The sequence below is a fragment of the Hemiscyllium ocellatum genome, chromosome 3 (genome assembly GCF_020745735.1).
Source record: "Hemiscyllium ocellatum isolate sHemOce1 chromosome 3, sHemOce1.pat.X.cur, whole genome shotgun sequence".
NCBI classification, from domain to species: domain Eukaryota; kingdom Metazoa; phylum Chordata; class Chondrichthyes; order Orectolobiformes; family Hemiscylliidae; genus Hemiscyllium; species Hemiscyllium ocellatum.
In genome coordinates, this window is record NC_083403.1 from 105817268 (window position 1) to 105838362 (window position 21095).

A 21095-nucleotide genomic window follows, 5' to 3' on the forward strand; every position below is an offset into this window, starting at 1 on the left:
GCGTATTAATAGAGTCATTGAGATGTACAGCATTGAAACAGACTGTTTGGTCCAACACATCCACACCGACCAGATATCCTGAATTAATCTGGTCCCTTTTGCTCGCACTTAGTCCATATCCCTCTAAACCTTCTAATTCATATACCCATCCAGATGTCATTTAAATGTTGTACTTGTACCAGCCTCCACCACTTCTTCTGGCAGCTCATTCCATACATACACCACACTCTGCATGAAAAAGTTGCCCCTTAGGTGCATTTTAAATCGTTCCCCCCTCACCTTGAATCTATCCCCTCTAGTTTTGGACTCCCCTATCATGAGGAATCCAGGCACGCACAACTCTTTGCATAAAAACTGGCCTCACAGATCTCCTTTAAACTTGCCCCCTCTCACCTTAAACTTATGCCCATATTATTTGATATTTTTATCCTGGGAGAAAGACACCAGCTATCTATGTCCTTCAATTTTATATACTTCTCTCAGGTGATCTCTCAAACACTTTAGCGAAAGCAACCAAGTTTGCCTAACCTCTCCTTATAGTTAATATACTCCAATCCAGGCAACAATCTGATAAATCTCTTTAGCATCCTCTTCAAAGTCTCCACATCCTTTCTATAATGTGGCAACTAGAACTGCACACAATACACAAAATGTGAATTGACTAAATTTCATACAGCTGTAATATGACCACAACTTTTATACTCAATGCCCTGACTAATGAAGGCAAGCGTGCCATATGAATTTTTACCCCCTTATCCACTTGTGTTGTCACTTTCCGGGAACTATGGACTTACATTCCATGATCCCTCTGTATATCTGCTCTTTAGAGTCCTACTATTTACTGCAGAGAGTTTCCTCTTGCATTTGACCTGCAAAAATGCATCACCCCCAATTTGTATGGATTAAATTCCATCTGCCATTTCTCCATCCAAATTTTCAACAGATCTATACTCTACTGAAAGCACACATAAGGTCTAGGCGACTGAAAATAGACGAAGCTTTGGAAGAATATCAGGAAAGTAGGACCAATCTGAAACAAGGAATTAAGAGGGCCACAAGAGGTCATGAAATATCTGAAGCAAACAGTGCTAAGGGATATCTCAAATGCTTTTTATTCGTGTATAAGGAGCAAGAGGGTAACTAGAGAAAGGGTTTGCCCACCCAAAGAAAAAGGAGGAAAGTTATGCATGGATTCAGAGAAAACGGATGAGACTTTTAATGAGTACTTCGCAGCTGTATTCATCGAGGAGGGGACATGATGGATGTGGAGGCTAGGGATAGATGTTTGATTACTCTAGGTCAAGTCCGCATAAAGTGTGTGGAAGTGTTGGGTATTCGAAAAGGCAATATGGTGGACAAGTCCCCAGGTCCAAATAGGATCTGTCCCAAGTTACTGAGGGAAATGAGAGAAGAAATAGCTAGGGCCTTAACAGATATCGTTGCAGCATCCTTGATCGTAGGTGAGGTCCCAATGTTGTCTCCTTGTTTAAGAAGGGTAGCAGAGATAATCCAGGTAATTATAGACCAGTGAGCCTGACATCAGTGGTAGTAATGCTGCTGGAGAAGATACTGAGGAATAGGATCGATTCCCATTTGGAAAAAAAAATGGACTTATCAGTGATAGACAACATGGTTTTGCGCAGGGAAGATCATGTCTTACCACCTTAATAGAATTCTTTGAGGAAGAGACAAAGTTGATTGATGAGGAAAGGGCTGTAGTTATCATATACATGGACTTTCAGTAAGGCATTTGATAAAGTTCCCCATAGTAGGCTATTGCAGAAACTGAAGTTACATGGGGTCCAGGATGTACTAGCTAGATGGATAAAGTACAGGCTGGGCAGCAGGAGCCAGGCAGTAGTAGTGGAAGGGAGTTTCTCAAAATGGACAATTGTAACCAGTGGTGTTCCACAGGGATCTGTGATGGTCACAGATCTCCAGTCGGAAAAACACTAACACGACTACCATCTATCTTATCCAACCAAGCCAATTTTGTATCAAACTTACCAACTCACTGTTGAGCCCACCTGACTCAACTTTCTACATCAGCCTATCACAAGGGACCTTATCAAAGTCCATGGAGACAGGACCTTCTGCCCTACCCTCAATCATCTTTGGCATATCCTCAAAAAAACAAACTAAATTTGACAGACAAGACCGCCTCCACACAGATCCATGCTGACCATCTCTACTCTTTGCCAAACGCAAGTAAATCCTGAAGAATCTTCTCCAATAATTACCTTACGGCTGATGTCAGGCTCACCGGCCTATAATATCCTGGATTATTGTTGTTGCCCCTCTTAAAGGAACAACATTAGCTAAAGGCAAGGTTCTAGAAGAATGAAGACCAGCCAAAGATATTGTGGTTCTGTTCGCCGAGCTGGGAATTTGTGTTGCAGACATTTCGTCCCCTGTCTAGGTGACATCCTCAGTGCTCGGGAGCCTCCTGTGAAGCGCTTCTGTGATGTTTCCTCCGGCATTTATAGTGGCTTGTCTCTGCCGCTTCCGGTTGTCAGTTCCAGCTGTCCGCTGCAGTGATCGGTATATTGGGTCCACGTCGATGTGTTTGTTGGTAGAATCTGTGGATGAATGCCATGCCTCTAGGAATTCCCTGGCTGTTCTCTGTTTGGCTTATCCTATAATAGTAGTGTTGTCCCAGTCGAATTCATGTTGCTTGTCATCCGCGCGTGTGGCTACTAAGGATAGCTGGTCGTGTCGTTTCATGGCTAGTTGGTATTCATGGATACGAATTGTTAGCTGTCTTCTTGTTTGTCCTATTTAATGTTTTGTGCAGTCCTTGCATGGGATTTTGTACATTACGTTGGTTTTGCTCATGATGGGTATTGGGTCCTTTGCCCTGGTGAGTTGTTGTCTGAGTGGCTGTTGATTTGTGTGTTGTTATGAGTCCTCGTGGTCGTAGTAGTCTGGTTGTCAGTTCAGAAATGTTCTTGATGTATGGTAACGTGACTAGTCGTCTGGGTTGTGGCATGTCCTCATTCCGTTGTCTTTCCCTTATGCATCTGTTGATGATATTGCGGGGGTATCCATTTTTGGCAAATACAGTGTAGAGGTGGTGTTCTTCCTGTTTTTGCAGTTCTGGTGTACTGCAGTGTGTTGTGGCCCTTTTGAACAGTTTCTTGATGCAACTTCTTTTGTATGTGTTGGGGTGGTTACTTTCGTAGTTCAGGACTTGGTCTGTGTGTGTGGCTTTCCTATGTACTTTTGTTGATAGGTTCCCTGTCTTGTTGTCTGTTCTGTATGTCGAGCAGGTTGGCTATTGTTTCTCAGGCTAGGGTTTTGTCGATAGAGGTGAACAGTGCCGTTACCATACATCAAGAACATTTCTGAACTGACAGCCAGACTACTACAACCACTAGGACTCATAACAGCACACAAATCAACAGCCACTCGCAGACAACAACTCACCAGAACAAAGGACCCGATACCCAGCATGAGCAAAACCAACATAGTGTACAAAATCCCATGCAAGGACTGCACAAAACACTACATAGGACAAACAGGAAGATAGCTAACGATCCGCATCCATGAACACCAACCAGCCACGAAACAACACGACCAGCTATCCTTAGAAGCCATACACGCGGATGACAAGCAACATGAATTCGACTGGGACAACACTACTATTATAGGACAAGCCAGAGAACAGCCAGGGAGTTCCTAGAGGCATGGCATTCATCCACAGATTCTATCAACAAACACATCGACCTGGACCAATATACCGGCCACTGCAGTGGACAGCTGGAACTGACAACCGGAAGCGGCAGAGACAAACCACTATAAATGCCGGAGGAAACATCACAGAAGCGCTTCACAGGAGGCTCCCGAGCACTGAGGATGTCACCTAGACAGGGGACGAAATGTCTGCAACACAAATTCCTAGCTCGGCGAACAGAACCACAACAATGAGCACCCAAGCTACAAATCTTTAGCTAAAGATGATACAAAGATCTTGGTCAAGGCCCCAGGAATCTCCTCCCTTGTCTCCTTCAGTATCCTGTGATAGATCCCATCAAGTCTTGGGGACTTACCTATCTTAATATTTTTCAAGACAAACAAAGCACCACTTGCTTTTTAATATCAACATGCCCTGGAATATCAACATACCCCTCCTAATCTAACCATCATCCATGTCCTTCTCCTTGGTGAATACCAATACTTATTGAAGACTTCACCCACTTCCTCTGGCTCCATGCATAAATTCTTTCTTTTGCCCTCAAGTGGACCTACCCTTTCTCTAGCTACCCTCTTGCTCCTAATATAAATTGCCTCAAAGTTTCTCCTTAATCCTATAGATAGTTCACCTATAACACCATAGCTTCATTCCAGAACCTCGCTTAATAGAAATAATGGGGCCTATAGGAAAAGTAGGAGTTAGGGGCATACCAACAAGAAATATCACTCATGATCTCTCAAAAATCACCCAAAAGCCTAACACAAAGTATAGCACAACCTGAATAAATGTATAAAATCATATTTATCAAACAAAGTAAATTTAACACATTACATTGAAAAACTATTGTTAACACAGGGATGACGCTGCTCAATGTATAGTACCTCTCTCGTGCTGTGAAGCAGCTGACATCGACACGTGCAGAACGGCAAGGAAACTTCGGTGCACGTGCAGAAAGAAACATGCGAAACGATCGCTGCTGGAATCGCGCTGTTGTGAACAGAGGTAAGCACTCTCAAAAATACGTGCCCTAATTCTTCAGTGACGTTATAGCCAAATCGCACTGCCAAAACATGCTTTATATACAAGAACTACCTGTACTTGCCAAGGACATTTCATGGCCTCTTTTACTGCTTCTAATTCCTCGTTTAAGTTCTTTCGTGCTTCTTTTGTGTTCCTCAAGGACATTGCCTGATTTCAGTTTCCTAAACCTGACATATGCTTCCTTTTTCTTTTTGACTAAACTTTCAATATCTGTTGTTATCTAGAGTTCCTGATTCTAGCCATCCTCACAGAAACATGCTAGTCCTGAACCCTGATCAACTGACCTTTAAAAGTCTCCCGTGTCAGATGCGACTTGAACCTGAAACAGCAGTCCCCAGTCTAACATCTCCAGATCTTGCCTAATACTGTTGTAATTAGTTTAGATACAACCGTCCTTCTTGGACAGGTCCATCCTGCCCTGGAAGAGATCTTAAATGACCCAGACATCTGAAGCCCTCCCTACACCACTTGTTAGCCACATATTCAACTATATCATCATCTTATTTCAGGCTCACTAGCACATGACACATGATGCAATTCTGAGACCAATCCAGAGGTCCTACTTATCTACCTGACTCCCTGAATTCCCTTTGCAAAACCTCATCTTTCTTCCTGTCTATTTCATCAGTACCAATATGGACCACGACCACTGGCTACTCTTCCTTCCCCTTCAGAATATCCTGTGCCCACTCAGGGACATCTTTGACACAGGCACCAGGGAGACAATACACCACGTTGAAGTCTAACTTGCAGCCACAAAAAGACCTACCAGTGCCCCAACTGTAGTGTTTACTATCACTTTTGCTCACCTATACTTTGACCCTCCCTCCTGTACAACTGAGCCAATTGTGGTGCTACTGATCTAGCTTCTGCTATTGCTTTCTCTTGGGAGGCCATTTCCACCAAAACAGTTTACTTGTTTGAGGGCGGAGTAGCCACTGGGAAATCCTGCATTGCCAACTGTCTGACTGAAGCTTTGGTGTGACCAAATCCCTGAAACTCCTATTGATAAAACTTTGTCTCCTATATGCTCTTTAGTGAGTAAAGATGCCGCACCAAGCAGGTGGTCTGAGAGGATATGGACACACTCCTGCAGACATCACTGAAAATCTCAAATGTTTGTGCTTTAATCACTCTTTTCATTATTCAGTGTGGTAATTCAAGTGATTAAAATAAAAAGTAAAATCAGAGATGAGGAACAAAAGCAGTGAATATTTGAATACTAAGACCTCCTGTACAAAACTAAGCCAAATAAGAAAAATTCTCAGTTTAAACTGAAAAAAATTACATGACATAACAATTTTCAATTACACAGTCCCTTTTTCATCCTCAGGATACTGTGAAGTACTCTATTTGAAATATTTTTGAAATGTAATCACCTTCGTACAGAAAACGCAGAACTAATGTGCGCATGACAAGGTCCTAAAAAGCACCAAAATAAATATCAATCTATTACAGCGATGATGGTTGAAAATACACTTATTTTTAACAATCGGATGAAAGCCACTGCTGCTTCTAAATAAAGAATAGGTTGTATTCACTTGGGAGAGGATATTGTACCTTGATTTAAAGTTTTATCCAACAGATGACACGCTCAACAACATTGCACTCCCTCCATACTGCAATTAATTCTCAGTGGTACTCAGCCAACATGCTGCTGTCATGTATCTAGAGTTTGATGTGAAGCCAACATCTTCTGACTCAGAAGCAAAGGTGCTGCACGAGCCAAGGCTAAACATTATAAACACTGACCTGAAGTAGAAAACATCTGTGCATATTTTTAAAGAGGGCATGATAAAATAGATCAGAATATTCAGTGAAATTTATTTATCATAATCATCAAACAAACAACATACTTTTCAATATTTGTGGAATTCATTTAGCACAATGTATTTATTTCCCCATAGTAATGGCTGCTTTATTAAAATGCTTATTACAAAAGATTAGGCAAAAGGTATTCATGGGCACACATCAGGCAGCTTGATTTGACTTATTGTAGTCACACCTACCCAAGTACAGTGAAAAGTTTTGTTTTGAGAGCAGTACAGGCAGATCATAGCAACAAGGAAATAAAGATCATAAGATGCTTAGACAGAGTGAGGCATACAAGGTTACAGCTGCGCCGGAGATGCACAGTGTAAGATCAACATTAGCAAAATTGATATTTAGACGCCACAAGAATTAGAGTACTCAACATTACAGTAGAAACAATATTATTTAACTCTAAGTTTCTTTGGCTTTATGTAATTTAGTTTTGAATTCATGCATCTTTAAACAGGGATACTTCTATTATTGAAGTCATAGAGATATACAGCACGGAAACAGACCCATTGGGGTCCAACCCGTCCATGCCGACCAGATATCCCAACCCAATCTAGTCCCACCTGACAACACCCGGCCCATATCCCTCTAAACTCTTCATATTCATATACCCATCCAAATGCCTCTTAAATGTTGCAATTGTACCAGCCTCCACCACATCTTCTGGCAGCTCATTCCATTTACATACCACCCTCTGTGTGGAAAAAGTTGCCCCTTAGGTCTCTTTTATGTCTTTCCCCTCTCACCCTAAACCAAGCCCTCTAGTTCTGGACTCCCCAACCCCAGGGAAAAGATTTGTCTATTTATCCTATCCAGGCCCCTCAATTTTGAAAACCTCTGTAAAGTCATCCCTCAGCCTCCGACGCTCCAGGGAAAACAGCCCCAAGCCTGTTCAGCCTCTCCCTGTAGCTCAAATCCTCCAACCCCGGCAACATCCTTGAAAATCTTTTCTGATCCCTTTCAAGTTTCACAACATCTTTCCGGTAGGAAGGAGACCAGAATTAGATTAGACTTACAGTGTGGAAACAGGCCCTTCGGCCCAACAAGTCCACACTGACCCGCCGAAGCGCAACCCACCCATACATTTACCCCTTACCTAACACTACGGGCAATTTAGCTTGTCCAATTCACCTGACCCGCACATCTTTGGACTGTGGGAGGAAACCGGAGCACCCGGAGGAAACCCACGCAGACACGGGGAGAATGTGCAAACTCCACACAGTCAGTCGCCTGAGTTGGGAATTGAACCCGGGTCTACAGGCGCTGTGAGGCAGCAGTGCTAACCACTGTGCCACCGTGCACGCAATATTCCAACAGTGGCCTAACCAATGTCCTGTACAGCCACAACATGACCCCCCCACCTCCTGTACTCAATACTCCGACCAATAAAGGAAAACATACCAAATGCCTTCTTCACTATCCTATCTACCTGCAACTTATTCTTTCTAATTATTTTCAGGCAACCAGCCATTCCTCATTGGTCAGTTTAATATACAGTCAAGGAATAAGAAAGGGCAGATGGAACTAAATCATTGGATCCTGTGTTATGAGAGATGTGTGTGTGTGTGTGTGTGTGTGTGGGGGGGGGGGGGGGGGGGTTTGCGCGGTGTGTTCACTTTCAAACAGCGAGCATAGCCATGTGAGCCATATGGCCCTCTGCTGTGCCGGATTATTCTACAGTCTTTAACTCCTCAGAATCGGGAATACGTGTACACACAGCTCTGAGACAATGTTTCAGAACACAAGACCTGAGCTTGACACTCTTTGTCCATCCTTGGCTTCACTATCTCGCTCCATGCGCACACTGACCAACTAAAAGACTACAGTATCTAAAGCTTATTGTAATCGCAGAAGCTAGCATTAGAGAATTGCAACAAAATATAATAGAAGACTCCAATTGTAAGAAAGAGAACACAAATAATTTCAAAGTCCAATGCTTGAGAGGTATTCTTTTCTAAGTCATGTCTTAAGTGTATGGGCTCAATTCCCATACCAGCTGAGGTTACTGGTGGACTCTGCCACTCAAACTCTCCCCTTGCCTGAGGCTTGGTGACCCTTCATGTAGTTTCCCAGTTATTTCCTAGGACTGGAAGAATTGATTTATAAGGAGAGACTGGGACTTTTTTCACTGGAGTACAGAAGGTTAAGGGGTGACTTTTTGAGATTTATAAAATCATGACAGGCATAGGCAAAGTGTTGTTTCCATTGTTACAGGAGTTCAAAACTAGGAAGCATATTTTTAACTTGAGAAGGAAAAGATTTAAAAGGGACCTGAGGGGCAACTTTTTCATATAGACAGTGGTACATATGTGGAATAAACTGCCACAGGAAGTGGTAAATGCAGGTACAACATTTAAAAGACAGGTACACGAGTAGGAATGGTTTAGAGGGATATGGACCAACACAGGCAAGCTGCTCTAGTTTAGTTTGGGGAAACTTGGTCAGCATGGATGAGTTGAAACAAACAGTCTGTTGCCATGCTGCATGACTGTGACCCTATAAGTAATACCATTGTATAAGTGAGTTCCTCATTATGACGACAGAACTTAAAGTTGCATCAATACTACCTTTTGGACCTTTATCTTACTTTTGTGTCCTTGCGTGTTTTGCAGGTTTTAAACAGACGCAATATTGCTTTTATAGTGCGCCTTTCACAACTTCACAAGCATGTTTCTTAGCTGCTGTGTTGGTAAAGGGGATAATGGTACAAACCTGTTTCCCATAAGAGAGAGATTAGGCAGAAGATAACACAAATCAGTGAATAACCTTGTGTAGATGCCTAAAATGTAAATTTTTTCAAATAAAGTATTTCCAATTTCACTTTATCTCTTTATATTCCATGGATTTTCAGTCTAATTATTTTTTCAACACACTTGTTCAAATAAAGGACTCTTATTGCATGTTCACTTCTTGTCATATATACTGAGCCACTCCTGAAACCTTCCTGAACACACCTGACAAAAACTGCTCCATCCAAACCATCTGCACTGAGGAGATTCCAGTCAATATTAGGAAAGTTGAAGTCACCCATAACAACCACCCTGCTACACCTGCATTTTTCCAAAATCTGCCGGCCTAGGGGTTCTTTGATCTCCCTACAGCTAATAGGGGGTCCATAGAAAACCCCCAATGAGGTGGCTGCTCCTTTGCTGTTCTTAACTTACACTCATACTGACTTAGTAGACAAATCTTTCTCGATAATCTTAGTTTCTATAGCTGTGACGCACTTCTAATTAGTAATGTTACACCCCCTCCCTGTTCTTTTTAAACGCTCTAAACCCTGGAACATCGAGCAACCACTCCTGCTCCTGTGAAACCTTCTTCTGTTTTATGACATCATAGTCATAATCCATGCTCTAAGTTCATCACTCTAATTTCTGACACTCCTTGCATTAAAGCAGACACACTTTAACCGATCCCTTTGTTTCACCACATGAAAATCCTTTCCGACAGGATGTTCCGAATCTATCACTTCCCCAACACAACTACTCCCCCCTCAGATGTATAGCTCTGGTTCCCACCCCTCTGCCAAACAAGTTTAAACCCGCAATTACATTTGCTCAATTTCTAAATGTAATTGTGGATTTTAGTTGTTTTGTTTTAAAAGTCAGAGTTGACAACTGATACACTTCGATAGATGACATTAATCACAAGAATTATTTTTCAGTTTGTTTTCCTCTTTAATATACAATTATAAAATCACTTAATCAGCTCTCACTGAGTATTTGTTCCAGATTTTGAGCTATGTATCTGAAGTTAACTCAACCTTTTCATTAAACTATTTTATTTTAGAATAGATTAGATCATCTACAGTGTGCAAACAGGCCTTTTTGGCCCAACAAATCCACACCGACCCTCCGAAGAGTAGCCCACCCAGGCCCATTTCCCTCTGACTAATGCACCTAACACTATGGGTAATTTAACCTGACCTGCACATCTTTGGATTGTGGGAGGAAACCGGAGCACCTGAAAGAAACTCACACAGACACAGGGAGAATGCGCAAACTCTACACAGTCACCCAAGGCTGGAATCGAACCTGGGACCCTGGTGCTGTGAGGCAGCAGTGCTAACCACTGAGCCACCGTGCCACCCAGAAGGTATGATAAATAACTTTTCTCTCAAAAACATCAAATTGAACAAAAATATTGTACTCAACAGTTTTATAATTACTGTTTAAAAAAAGTTAATTCCTACTTCTAATTACTATTGTGTCCCAGACTAACTGTATTTCTGCACAATTCTATGAAATCACCTCAAACAATTACATGCATCAAAAACTGATTATTTCTTCAGATTTAATTTATTACAAAATGTAGCAATAAAGTTACATACATGAATTGTGCATACATTTTTGTTAACTTCTTATCATACTAAAGAAATGCCTCCTGGTCATTTATTGCCGCTTGAATAGGAAATAGATGGCAAATATCCTCCGAGTCTATTTATTATGAATTACATTGGTTTGGTAGTTCAGCTGGAGAATTTACTTTTTTATATACTTAGCTTAATTAAACAAGTGTATTAAAAACATAGACTTTGGAGGCATGTTCTCACTTTATGAGCAAAAAAAACCACAGTAACATCGCTATTTTTATGTAGTTTATCTGCACAAACAGAAGAGCATTGGTTTGTATTTAAGAGTGATAGTTGTCAGATTGTTACAGATCCAATGGATTTCAAATTAATTTAGTAATTTTGAAGCACTGTAGAACTGCTTCCATCATAATCTCAGTTGCTGGAGTCTCAAATGATTGCAAATTTACTGTCTTTCTTTTGAGACACGAAGTATTACATAAATTTTTCATTCATGCCAGAAAATATGGTCCAATTTCTGCTCTTTAGTAGAATATATTTTCAACCATGTTTGCAAATTAAGCATTTGATAGTTTATTCATTGAATTTATTATTGTACGAATCCATGGCACTAAATCATACTTCAATCTAGGTTAAAACAAATCAAATCTACTGACATAATAAGATAATAGAAATTCTGAGCTTTTGCCATAACTAAAGAATGAAAATCTATATATAATTCATTTTACTTACATAGCAAAGACCAGTTCCTTAAGTATATAACAATCAAATCTGAACTGAGTTACTCCACCAAGGCATGCTAGTTTTTATTGTTTCATATAATGCACCTTATTTAAAGGCATAAACGAATCTCACAACAAAAGCAAGAATGAGTACTTGTTAGCATTCCATAAATATTACGAAGCATAATATTCTAATAAGCAAATAGGAATAGTAAGACAGACCTTTTGGAGCTTTCTGTTCTTGAACAGGCATCTTCCAGACAAGAGGGAGAAGAGACAGGAGTAGAGTTAGCAATTCCTCTCTGCAGGTTAATTCCTATCAAAAGACAGTAACCAATGACACAACTTGAGCAATTAGACAATATCCAAAGTGAGCTTCCAATCACTTGTCTGAAAATTTTCCAAATCAGCCTGGAATCAGAAGCAATGACTCAAGCATATCAACCAATCCAAATATGCAGTTGGCATTTCACACTTCTGTGAATACTAATAATAACAATGCAGTGCAAACCTCTCAAATTAAAAGAATTCCTCATTATGAAGTGAAAAGAGACATCAAGTGAAAATTAAAAATAAACAATATGTGTGCTGAAAGCAAGGTTAAATATGAAACATAGCGAAGTGGCTATTTTTGGATTTCCACGATCGGCTGCTATTGAGGCTAATAACAGTGTGTTAAATACTTATCCATTCATAGGTTACAACTAAGAATGCCATTTGGCCTATAATTTCTGTGCCAGCTCTTTGCAACGGCAATTCAGTTAAACGACTTCTCAACTTTCCTTGTAGGCCTACAATTTTTTGTTTATCCAATTCACTTTGTAATGCCCTCTGTTGCATCTCCCATCTTCACATCACAGTATGTTTCAGATCCTCAATCCATAAAGAAGCTTCTTCTCAGTTTCCATTGCTTCGTTTGTCAATGATCATTATCCAGTGTTATCTAGTACTGAGCCCTTCCACCAATGGGAACAGCTTCTCTCTAACTGCTTTAATCTTTAGGTTTGAAATATGACTTAAACTTCTCTTTCCTAAGGACAAAAACAGTTTCTCCAATCTATTTAATGAAGTCCACATTACTAAAACTATTCTCATAAACCTATTCTGTATGATCTCTATAATCTTCACATCTTACCCAAAGCAGGATAACCAGAATTGGATACAATACTCGAGTTGAGGCTGAAAATGTGTATTAGAAAGGCTGATTATAAAACACTTGCTTTGGTACTGCAGGGATAGTATTTTACAAGCCACCAATGGCTAGAAAGTGGAAAGGAGAAGACCTTGGAGTTGCAGTGAGAGAGAGAGAGAGAGAGAGAGAGAGAGAGAGACGCACGGATTCTTGTAGAGAGAAGAGGAGAACTTCTTCAAGGTAGGCGTCCTTGCAAGAGGATTCAACTAGGCAAAGGTGAGGACTGAGATGCTGGAAATCAGAGTCTAGATTAGACTTACAGTGTGGAAACAGGCCCTTCGGCCCAACAAGTCCACACCGACCCGCCGAAGCGCAACCCACCCATACATTTACCCCTTACCTAACACTACGGGCAATTTAGCTTGTCCAATTCACCTGACCCGCACATCTTTGGACTGTGGGAGGAAACCGGAGCACCCGGAGGAAACCCACGCAGACACGGGGAGAATGTGCAAACTCCACACAGTCAGTCGCCTGAGTCGGGAATTGAACCCGGGTCTACAGGCGCTGTGAGGCAGCAGTGCTAACCACTGTGCCACCGTGCCGCCCACCAATTGGGTGGGTGTTGGAAAAGCACAGCATGTCAGGCAGCATCAGAGGAGCAGGAAAATCAACGTTTCTCCTACTCCTCGGATGCTGCCTGACGTGCTGTGCTTTACCTGCACCACTCTAATTTCCAGCATCTGCAGTCCTCACTTTTGCCTAGAAAATAGAAAGGTAGACCCTAAATTAAAGTCAAAAAGTATGGCACTGGAAAAGCACAGCAAGCAGCATCCGAGGAGCAGGAGCATCAACATTTCGGGCATTAGCCTGATAAAAGCCTTATGCCCAAAACGCCGACTTTCCAGTTCCTCGAATGCTGCCTGACCTGCTGTGCTTTTCCAGCACCACTCTTCTGATCTCCAGCATCTGCTGTCCTCATTTTCTCCTAAATTAAAGTGCCATGCCAATAACAACATAACTGACATTGTTTTATCTGGTGCATGCCTCCACAATTTTATGAGCTGCTGTGAAGATGTTGGGGGGTTTTACACCTGTAAATGAGCAATTAACACCTAATTAAGGGCATCACCCTATCATTGCTCCAATATAAATGAGTGCTGATAAAATAACCTGAACACATGTTTTATGTTAATAAATGCATAAACTACAAAAAAAAGCATCAGGAGAGGCCTCACACTCAATGTGGCCAGACAGGTTTAACCCGACACAAAGTCCATCCCATTTCAATGGGAACTCAATCTACTCCACCACGGTCCTGCTTGTTTCTCACCATCACCCTGTAATTGGGGCCTGTCACTCAGTGGTGATTGTACCTCCAATTACCCAAATGTCCTGGAACCTGGCTGAGCAAACCCTCCTTGGCCTACCTGCACCATGAGCAGTGGCCACCATTTCCACCTGGTGCTACTGCTATGGAGAGAGCTGTCAGTCAATGTTTGCCCAGTGCTGGTTGCAATGGAGACGGGGTCCACGTCAAATCCTGTTCAAAACAAGGTGTCAACTTTTAAAAGACAGAGGGAAAAAGAGTTTTGTCCCATTACCTGCAAATCATTAAGACTGCCTGATCTAGATAGTCTGAACTTTGAGAGTGCGCCCTAAAGGAGGAGACAGGAAAATAGTGGTTGCACTGAATACCAGAGGAAAAAGGCATTATTTTCAGTCAGCCAACATGAGGGATACTTATTGGAGCTCATCCTCTGGTTGAAGAAATAGGATCTGCAGAAATTTAAGGACGCAAGGCAGTATGGCCACAAACCAGTTCAAGGATTCCCAAAAGACTGAGGGAAACAATTTTCATCATTGAACATTACGACTTAGCGAGGTGGGAATGACTGTTGGAAGCTATGAGTAACTTTAGACTGCTCCTGTAAGGACTGTAGTTCTGCTGAAAATGTGATGCAATGAATAAATGTAGCATTGGGTATTCAGTCCAAATTGATAAAAGGAGGATACCTTTTAGTAGTTTAATGTATTAGTAGCCTGCTAAGTTTATTTATTTGTGGCTTTATTTTGTTTATTACAATATAAATCTTAAAATGGAACATCTTGTCATCTTATTTGAGTGGGAATTAGATTGTAGGTCTCCACAGGAATCACTGCACCACTTTTTCAACTGACCACATCTTCAACTGGCTATGCACAGAGGGAACTGTATTCCTGCATCCTTTATACACTTGGGCCTGTAATATGAATTGAATTGAATTTGGCATGACGGCAAATACCCTTGCCAACTTTTATAGGTGCGCCAGAAAGCATTATGCGTGGATGTATCACTACCTGGTATGGCAACTGTACCATTCAAGATCGGAAATGGTTACAGAGAATGGTGAACTCGGCCCAGACAATCACAAAGGCCAACCTTCCATCTATAGAATCCATCTATCAGGTCTGCTGTCAAGGAAAGGCCGCCAGCATTCTCAAAGATCCATCCCACCCTGGCAATTTTTCTTTTTACAATCTCTACCATTGGGGAGAAGGTACAAAAGCCTGAACACACGCACCAGCCGGTTTTGAAACAGTTTCTACGTTACTGTTGTTAGAATACTAAATGGACTCAATCAGTATTCTAACAGTATCTGTGTTTTTGTTTTCGCCACTGTTTATCTATTATTTACTTATCTGTGCTATTTAACTATATGATCTGCCTGCATTGCTCGCAAAGCAAAACTTTCTACTGTGCCTCGGTACACATGGCAATAAACTCAATTCATCAAATGCCTTTTGGAAGTCCATATACACCACTTCATCTGCATATCTGTAGATTCTGGAACAGCTCTGACACATTGGAGGCTGGTAAATTAAACTCCCCTAATTAAAAAGGAGAGAGGAGAGCTACATCAGTAATAGGGAAAATACTACAGACTATTATTAGATTAGACTTACAGTGTGGAAACAGGCCCTTCGGCCCAACAAGTCCACACCGACCCGCCGAAGCGAAACCCACCCATACCCCTACATTACCCCTTACCTAACACTACGGGCAATTTAGCATGGCCAATTCACCTGACCCGCACATCTTTGGACTGTGGGAGGAAACCGGAGCACCCGGAGGAAACCCACGCAGACACGGGGAGAACGTGCAAACTCCACACAGTCAGTCGCCTGAGTCGGGAATTGAACCCGGGTCTTCAGGCGCTGTGAGGCAGCAGTGCTAACCACTGTGCCAAGAATTAATAACAGGACACTTGCATTCCAATGGAATTACACACTGTCAACATAGATTTAAGAGAGGTATTTGACAAACTTACTGAAGTGTGTTTTAGCAGGCCCTAACTATGAGAATAGATAAGGAGAAACCAGTGGACATAATTCAGTTGGATTTGCAGACAGCCTTTGAGAACATCTCACATAAAAGAATGTGGTGCAGAATCAAAGCACATAAGAATACTAGCATGGATTGAGAATTGATTAGCAGACTGAAATCAGAGACAAAGAATTAATGGATCTTTTTCCAAGAGGAAGGCAGTGAAAAGTAGAGGACCAAACGGATCAATCCTTCAGTTCCAGCTATTCAGAATATGTAATAGTTTCAATGAGGGAATCAAGTAAAATATCTGAGTTTGCTGGTGAACAAACCTAGAGGGGATTGTTAGTGATTAGGAGAATGTAAAGAGACTTCAAGGCAATTTAGACAACTAGGGAGTGATCTAATGCATGGTGGATGCAATTAATATGGATAAGTGTGGTGCTGTCTACTTCATCAGTAAATACAGATAGCAGAGTATTATTTACATGGTGATATTTTGGGAAATACTGAGGGTGATGTTGCATCAGTAGCTGAAAGCCAGTATACACGTGCAGCAGGCAGTTAGAAAGATGAATGACATGGTGACCTCCATGACAAGTGAGTTGAAGTACAGGATCAAGGAAGTCTGACTGTATCTGTGCAATGCCTTAGTGAGAACACAATTGGAGAACTGTGTATAGTTTTGGTCTCTTTACTCAAAAGATGATTTATTTGCCATAAAAGGGGTGTAACAGAAGCTCACCAACTGATTCCTGGGCTGCCAGATTTGTTGCTTGGAGAGAGATTGGAGTTGATTGGGCCTGTATTCCCCATAGTTTAAGGAATGAGGTGTGATCTTATTGAACCATATAAAAGTTTGTGGAGGCAGGACAAGCTGAATGTAGGGAAAATGATTCCCATGGCCAGTGGGTCTAGAACAAAAGGATCAGAGTCTTAGGTTACATGGTTGGCCACTTCACACTCAGCAGGTGAACCTTGGATTCCGTTACCACAGAAAACTGTGGAAGCCAAGTGACTGAACATACTTTAGCAATCTATTTCTTTCTTGAGGCTACAGTGTCAAGTGTTATGTGAAGCATATAGGAGTATTGATTTGGAGATGCTGGTGTTGGACTGCGGTGTACAAAGTTAAAAATCACACAACACCAGGTTATAGTCCAACAGGTTTAATTAGAAGCACATTAGCTTTTGGAGTGACGCTCCTTCATCAGTGATCAGGCTCCTTCACCTGATGGAGCGTCGCTCCAAAAGCTAGTGTGCTTCCAATTAAACCTGTTGGACTATAACCTGGTGTTGTGTGACATATAGGAGTATGGCATTGAGATAAAAGAGCAGCCACGATCAAGAATTTGATTCCCCATGGAAGACTGATTAGCAAGGTTAGATCTCATGGAATACAGGGAGAACTAACCATTTGGATATAGAACTGGCTCAAAATTAGAAGACAGAGAGTAGTGCTTGAGGGTTGTTTTTCAGACTGGAGGCCTGTGGCCAGAGGAGTGCCACAAGGATCAGTGTTGGGCCCTCTACTTTTTGTCATTTACATAAATGATTTGGATGCGAGCATAAGAGGTACAGTTCGTAAGTTTGCAGAGGACACCAAAATTGGAGGTGTAGTGGACAGCGAAGAGGGTTACCTCAGATTACAACAGGATCTGAACCAGATGGGCCAACGGGCTGAGAAGTGCAGATGGAGTTTAATTCAGATAAATGCAAGGTGCTGCATTTTGGGAAAGCAAATCTTGGCAGGACTTCTACACTTTTAATGGTAAGATCCTAGGAAGTGTTGTTGAATAAAGAGACTTTGGAGTGCAGGTTCACAGCTCCTTGAAAGTGGAGTCGCAGTTAGATAGGATAGTGAAGAAAGCGTTTGGTATGCTTTCCTTTATGGGTCAGAGTATTGAATACAGGAATTGGGAGGTCATATTGCAGCTGTACAGGACATTGGTTAGGTCACTGTTGGAATATTGCATGCAGTTCTGGCCTCCTTCCTATTGAAAAGATGTTGTGAAACTTGGAAGGGTTCAGAAAAGATTTACAAGGATGTTGCCAGGGTTGGATGATTTGAGCTATAGGGAGAGGCTGAACAGGCTGGGGCTGTTTTCGCTGGAGTGTCAGAGTCTGAGGGGTGACATTATTGAAGTTTACAAATTATGAGGGGCATGGATAGGGTAAATAGACAAAGTATTTTCCCTGGGGTCAGGGAGTCCAGAAATAGAGGGCACAGGTTTAGGGTGAGGGGGGAAAGATATAAAAGAGACCTAAGGGGCAACTTTTTCACGCAGAGGGTGGTACGTGTATGGAATGGGTTGCCAGGGGAAGTGATGGAGGCTGGTACAATTGCAACATTAAGAGGCATTTGGATGGATATATGAATAGGAAGGGTTTGGAGGGATATGGGCCGGGTGCTGGCAGGTGGGACTAGATTGGGTGGGATGTCTGGTCACCATGGACGGGTTGAACAGAAGGATCTGTTTCCATGCTGTACATCTCTATGACTCTATAAGCCGGCTCAGTGGGCTGACTGGCCTACTCTTGCTCATATTTTCTATGGTTTTCTAGTTCGAAAACCCTCATTAAACATCTCTTCACATTTTCAAAAATATTCTAACAAGTTAGTCAGACATATGGGCCAGACCAAACCCCCTCAGTTTTCAGAAGACCATCTAGACTAACCTTTTTTTAAAAAGGGACGGCAAGGTGACTCAGCGTTCAGCACTGCTGCGTCACAGCACCTGGGACCCGGCTTCGATTCCAGCCTTAGGCGACTATCTGTGTCGAGTTTACACATTCTCCCAGTGTCTGCATGGGTTTTCTCTGGATGCTTCGGTTTCCTCCCACAATCTAAAGATGTGCAGGTTAGGTGAATGGGCCATGCTAAATTGCCTATGGCGTTCAAGGATGTAGAGGTTAGGTGCATGAGTCAGGGGTAAATGTAGGGAATGGGTCTGGGTGGGATGCTCTTCGGCCCAACAAGTCCACACCGACCCTCCAAAGGGCCTGTTTCCACACAGTAGGGATTCTAATTCTTTTTGTTATTTTGAAGGTAAATTTAAGGTGTTGCATTGTAGATGCAATTCAATTGGTCAAATTACTAGCTTGAAAGCAAAACACACTTTATTCTTGTACTATATTTACAACACAACAAAGGAAAGGAATTGGAATAACTTAACTCTACTGGAAAACTTAATAGAATAATAGATACAGTAACCATTACTAATTAACTGTTCCAACATAGTAACATCCCATAATCACACTCTTGGCAAAAGGCAAATCAAGACGACAGACCGTCTCACATGCAACTCCAGCAGCTCAGGGAGAAGAAAAAAGCGTCAAGATAAAACTCTTAGTGAGTGTAGCAGCCAGGAGAGATTTACTGCAGCTTCCAACTTTGAGGTTCCTCAAATACAGCAATGGGCATTAAGGGTGCTAGTTTTCTCGCTGCCTGATGTTTTCCAATTACCTGACATGTATGACATGTCCAAAATTCAACCACATCCTTACACGGTCCAGGCAATTAAAAATGTTTTTGTATTTTGGCTCGAGTTTTCCTTACTCCCAAACAATCACCTACTGGTAATTCATGTGCTAGCCACAGCAATACCTTTCTATGACTCACTGATCTAATACAACTTTAGGAACTTCCACCACCTGAATATGTGATAGTCTTCATTTCCTCATCAAGACTTGTTTTTAAGATAGTAAAATTCTGGGATATATTTAGATTCTATTTAATAGAATTTTAATATAACTTGCTTTAGTTTTTCATTTTTCTATTGTAATTCAGTTAACTTTTCATAACTAAAGATATTCATTTTGTTCTTTACTTGTTTTTTTCCCAACCATTTGATCAAACAATCTCAGACAAATAAGCTTCAACTTCCTTTTCTTTATTCTTTGATTTCTCCTCCTGCTTCAACCTGAGCCTTTGTGACCTTAGAGAATCAGGAAAAATCTAAAGGGCATACTTTCTGTAATACCTGAGTTGCCAGATTTTCCACTGGCTTTTCAACCACAGTACGCATCACTCCTACCTGTGATGCAGCTACATCATTACCAAAGACAAATTGTATTCCTGGAACTGAGAATTTCGCCATTACTACTACCACAACTTTAATTTTCATTGGACTCTCCAAACTCACTTTACATAATGGAACACTTTTTCTCACCATGAATTCCACACATTACCATCTTTTCTGGCAATACTCCTTCTGAATTGCATATGTCATCTCTCACCAAAGACTGACTTGCTCCCATACCCCTCAAAATCTTAATTTCTTTACCTGCTCCTCCTGGCATACATGAGTATCTCTCACTCTTGCAAGTAAATTCTTTAAAGAGATCTGGCACTTTTGTCTCATCCAATCCCTGATCATGTTGTACATTCTGTTGCTGCATTTTAGATTCCACCGTGCTTTCCTTTACTACTTCAACAAAATTCACTGCCTTATTGTATTTTCCCACATCAGTCTTCCCAGTGCTTCTTCTATACCATCATTGCAACTTCATGGTCTACTTTATTGCAGTGATAAACCCCTTAATTTTCCTTTTAAATCATTCCCCTTAGTGTGTTTTCTTTTTATTCTGTGGTAAACTCTCTTTATTATCTTCAGCTAAATTTCCTTTGCCCTTTCACCTTTTTCTCACTTTGCATTCTTCACAGACAAAGTGTTATTGGAAGGGTAACTTTGATTTATGAAACAATTCAATCATCGGCCATTTCCACTGCTAATCTTGCAAATCTAACTCTCTGCTCTTCCACGAGATCTCATTACTTGAAGAAGTGCATTTTTGCTCTCTAACAGCATTATATGTTGATATATTTTCAATACTCTTAACCACCTTTCAAAATTACTTTATTTGATCCTTTCAAACTCAATGTGATTTTGACCAGGGTCCCTCCTTAGATTCCTGAAACATCCTCTGTAGGCTTCTGCTACTAAAATTGTTAGCATATGATGAAACGTATACTATAGTAAGAAAGTATCTTAGGATCAGAAGATATAGAATCCAATGAGTGGAGGTAATAAATAACAAGGGAAGTAGTAGACTACAGGCCC

At 41.4% G+C, this 21095-nt stretch overlaps 1 protein-coding gene across 3 annotated transcripts in view; it reads right to left on the reverse strand.

Annotated features, from left to right (window-relative positions):
• lyst (lysosomal trafficking regulator) overlaps window positions 1-21095 on the reverse strand; it is a 338776-nt gene that overhangs the window by 203184 nt on the left and 114497 nt on the right. For all 3 annotated transcript variants that reach the window (XM_060852679.1, XM_060852671.1, XM_060852686.1), the window contains one exon: window positions 11816-11909. In XM_060852679.1, coding sequence (XP_060708662.1) covers window positions 11816-11909 — 94 coding nt within the window. The remainder of the gene's footprint in view (window positions 1-11815; window positions 11910-21095) is intronic.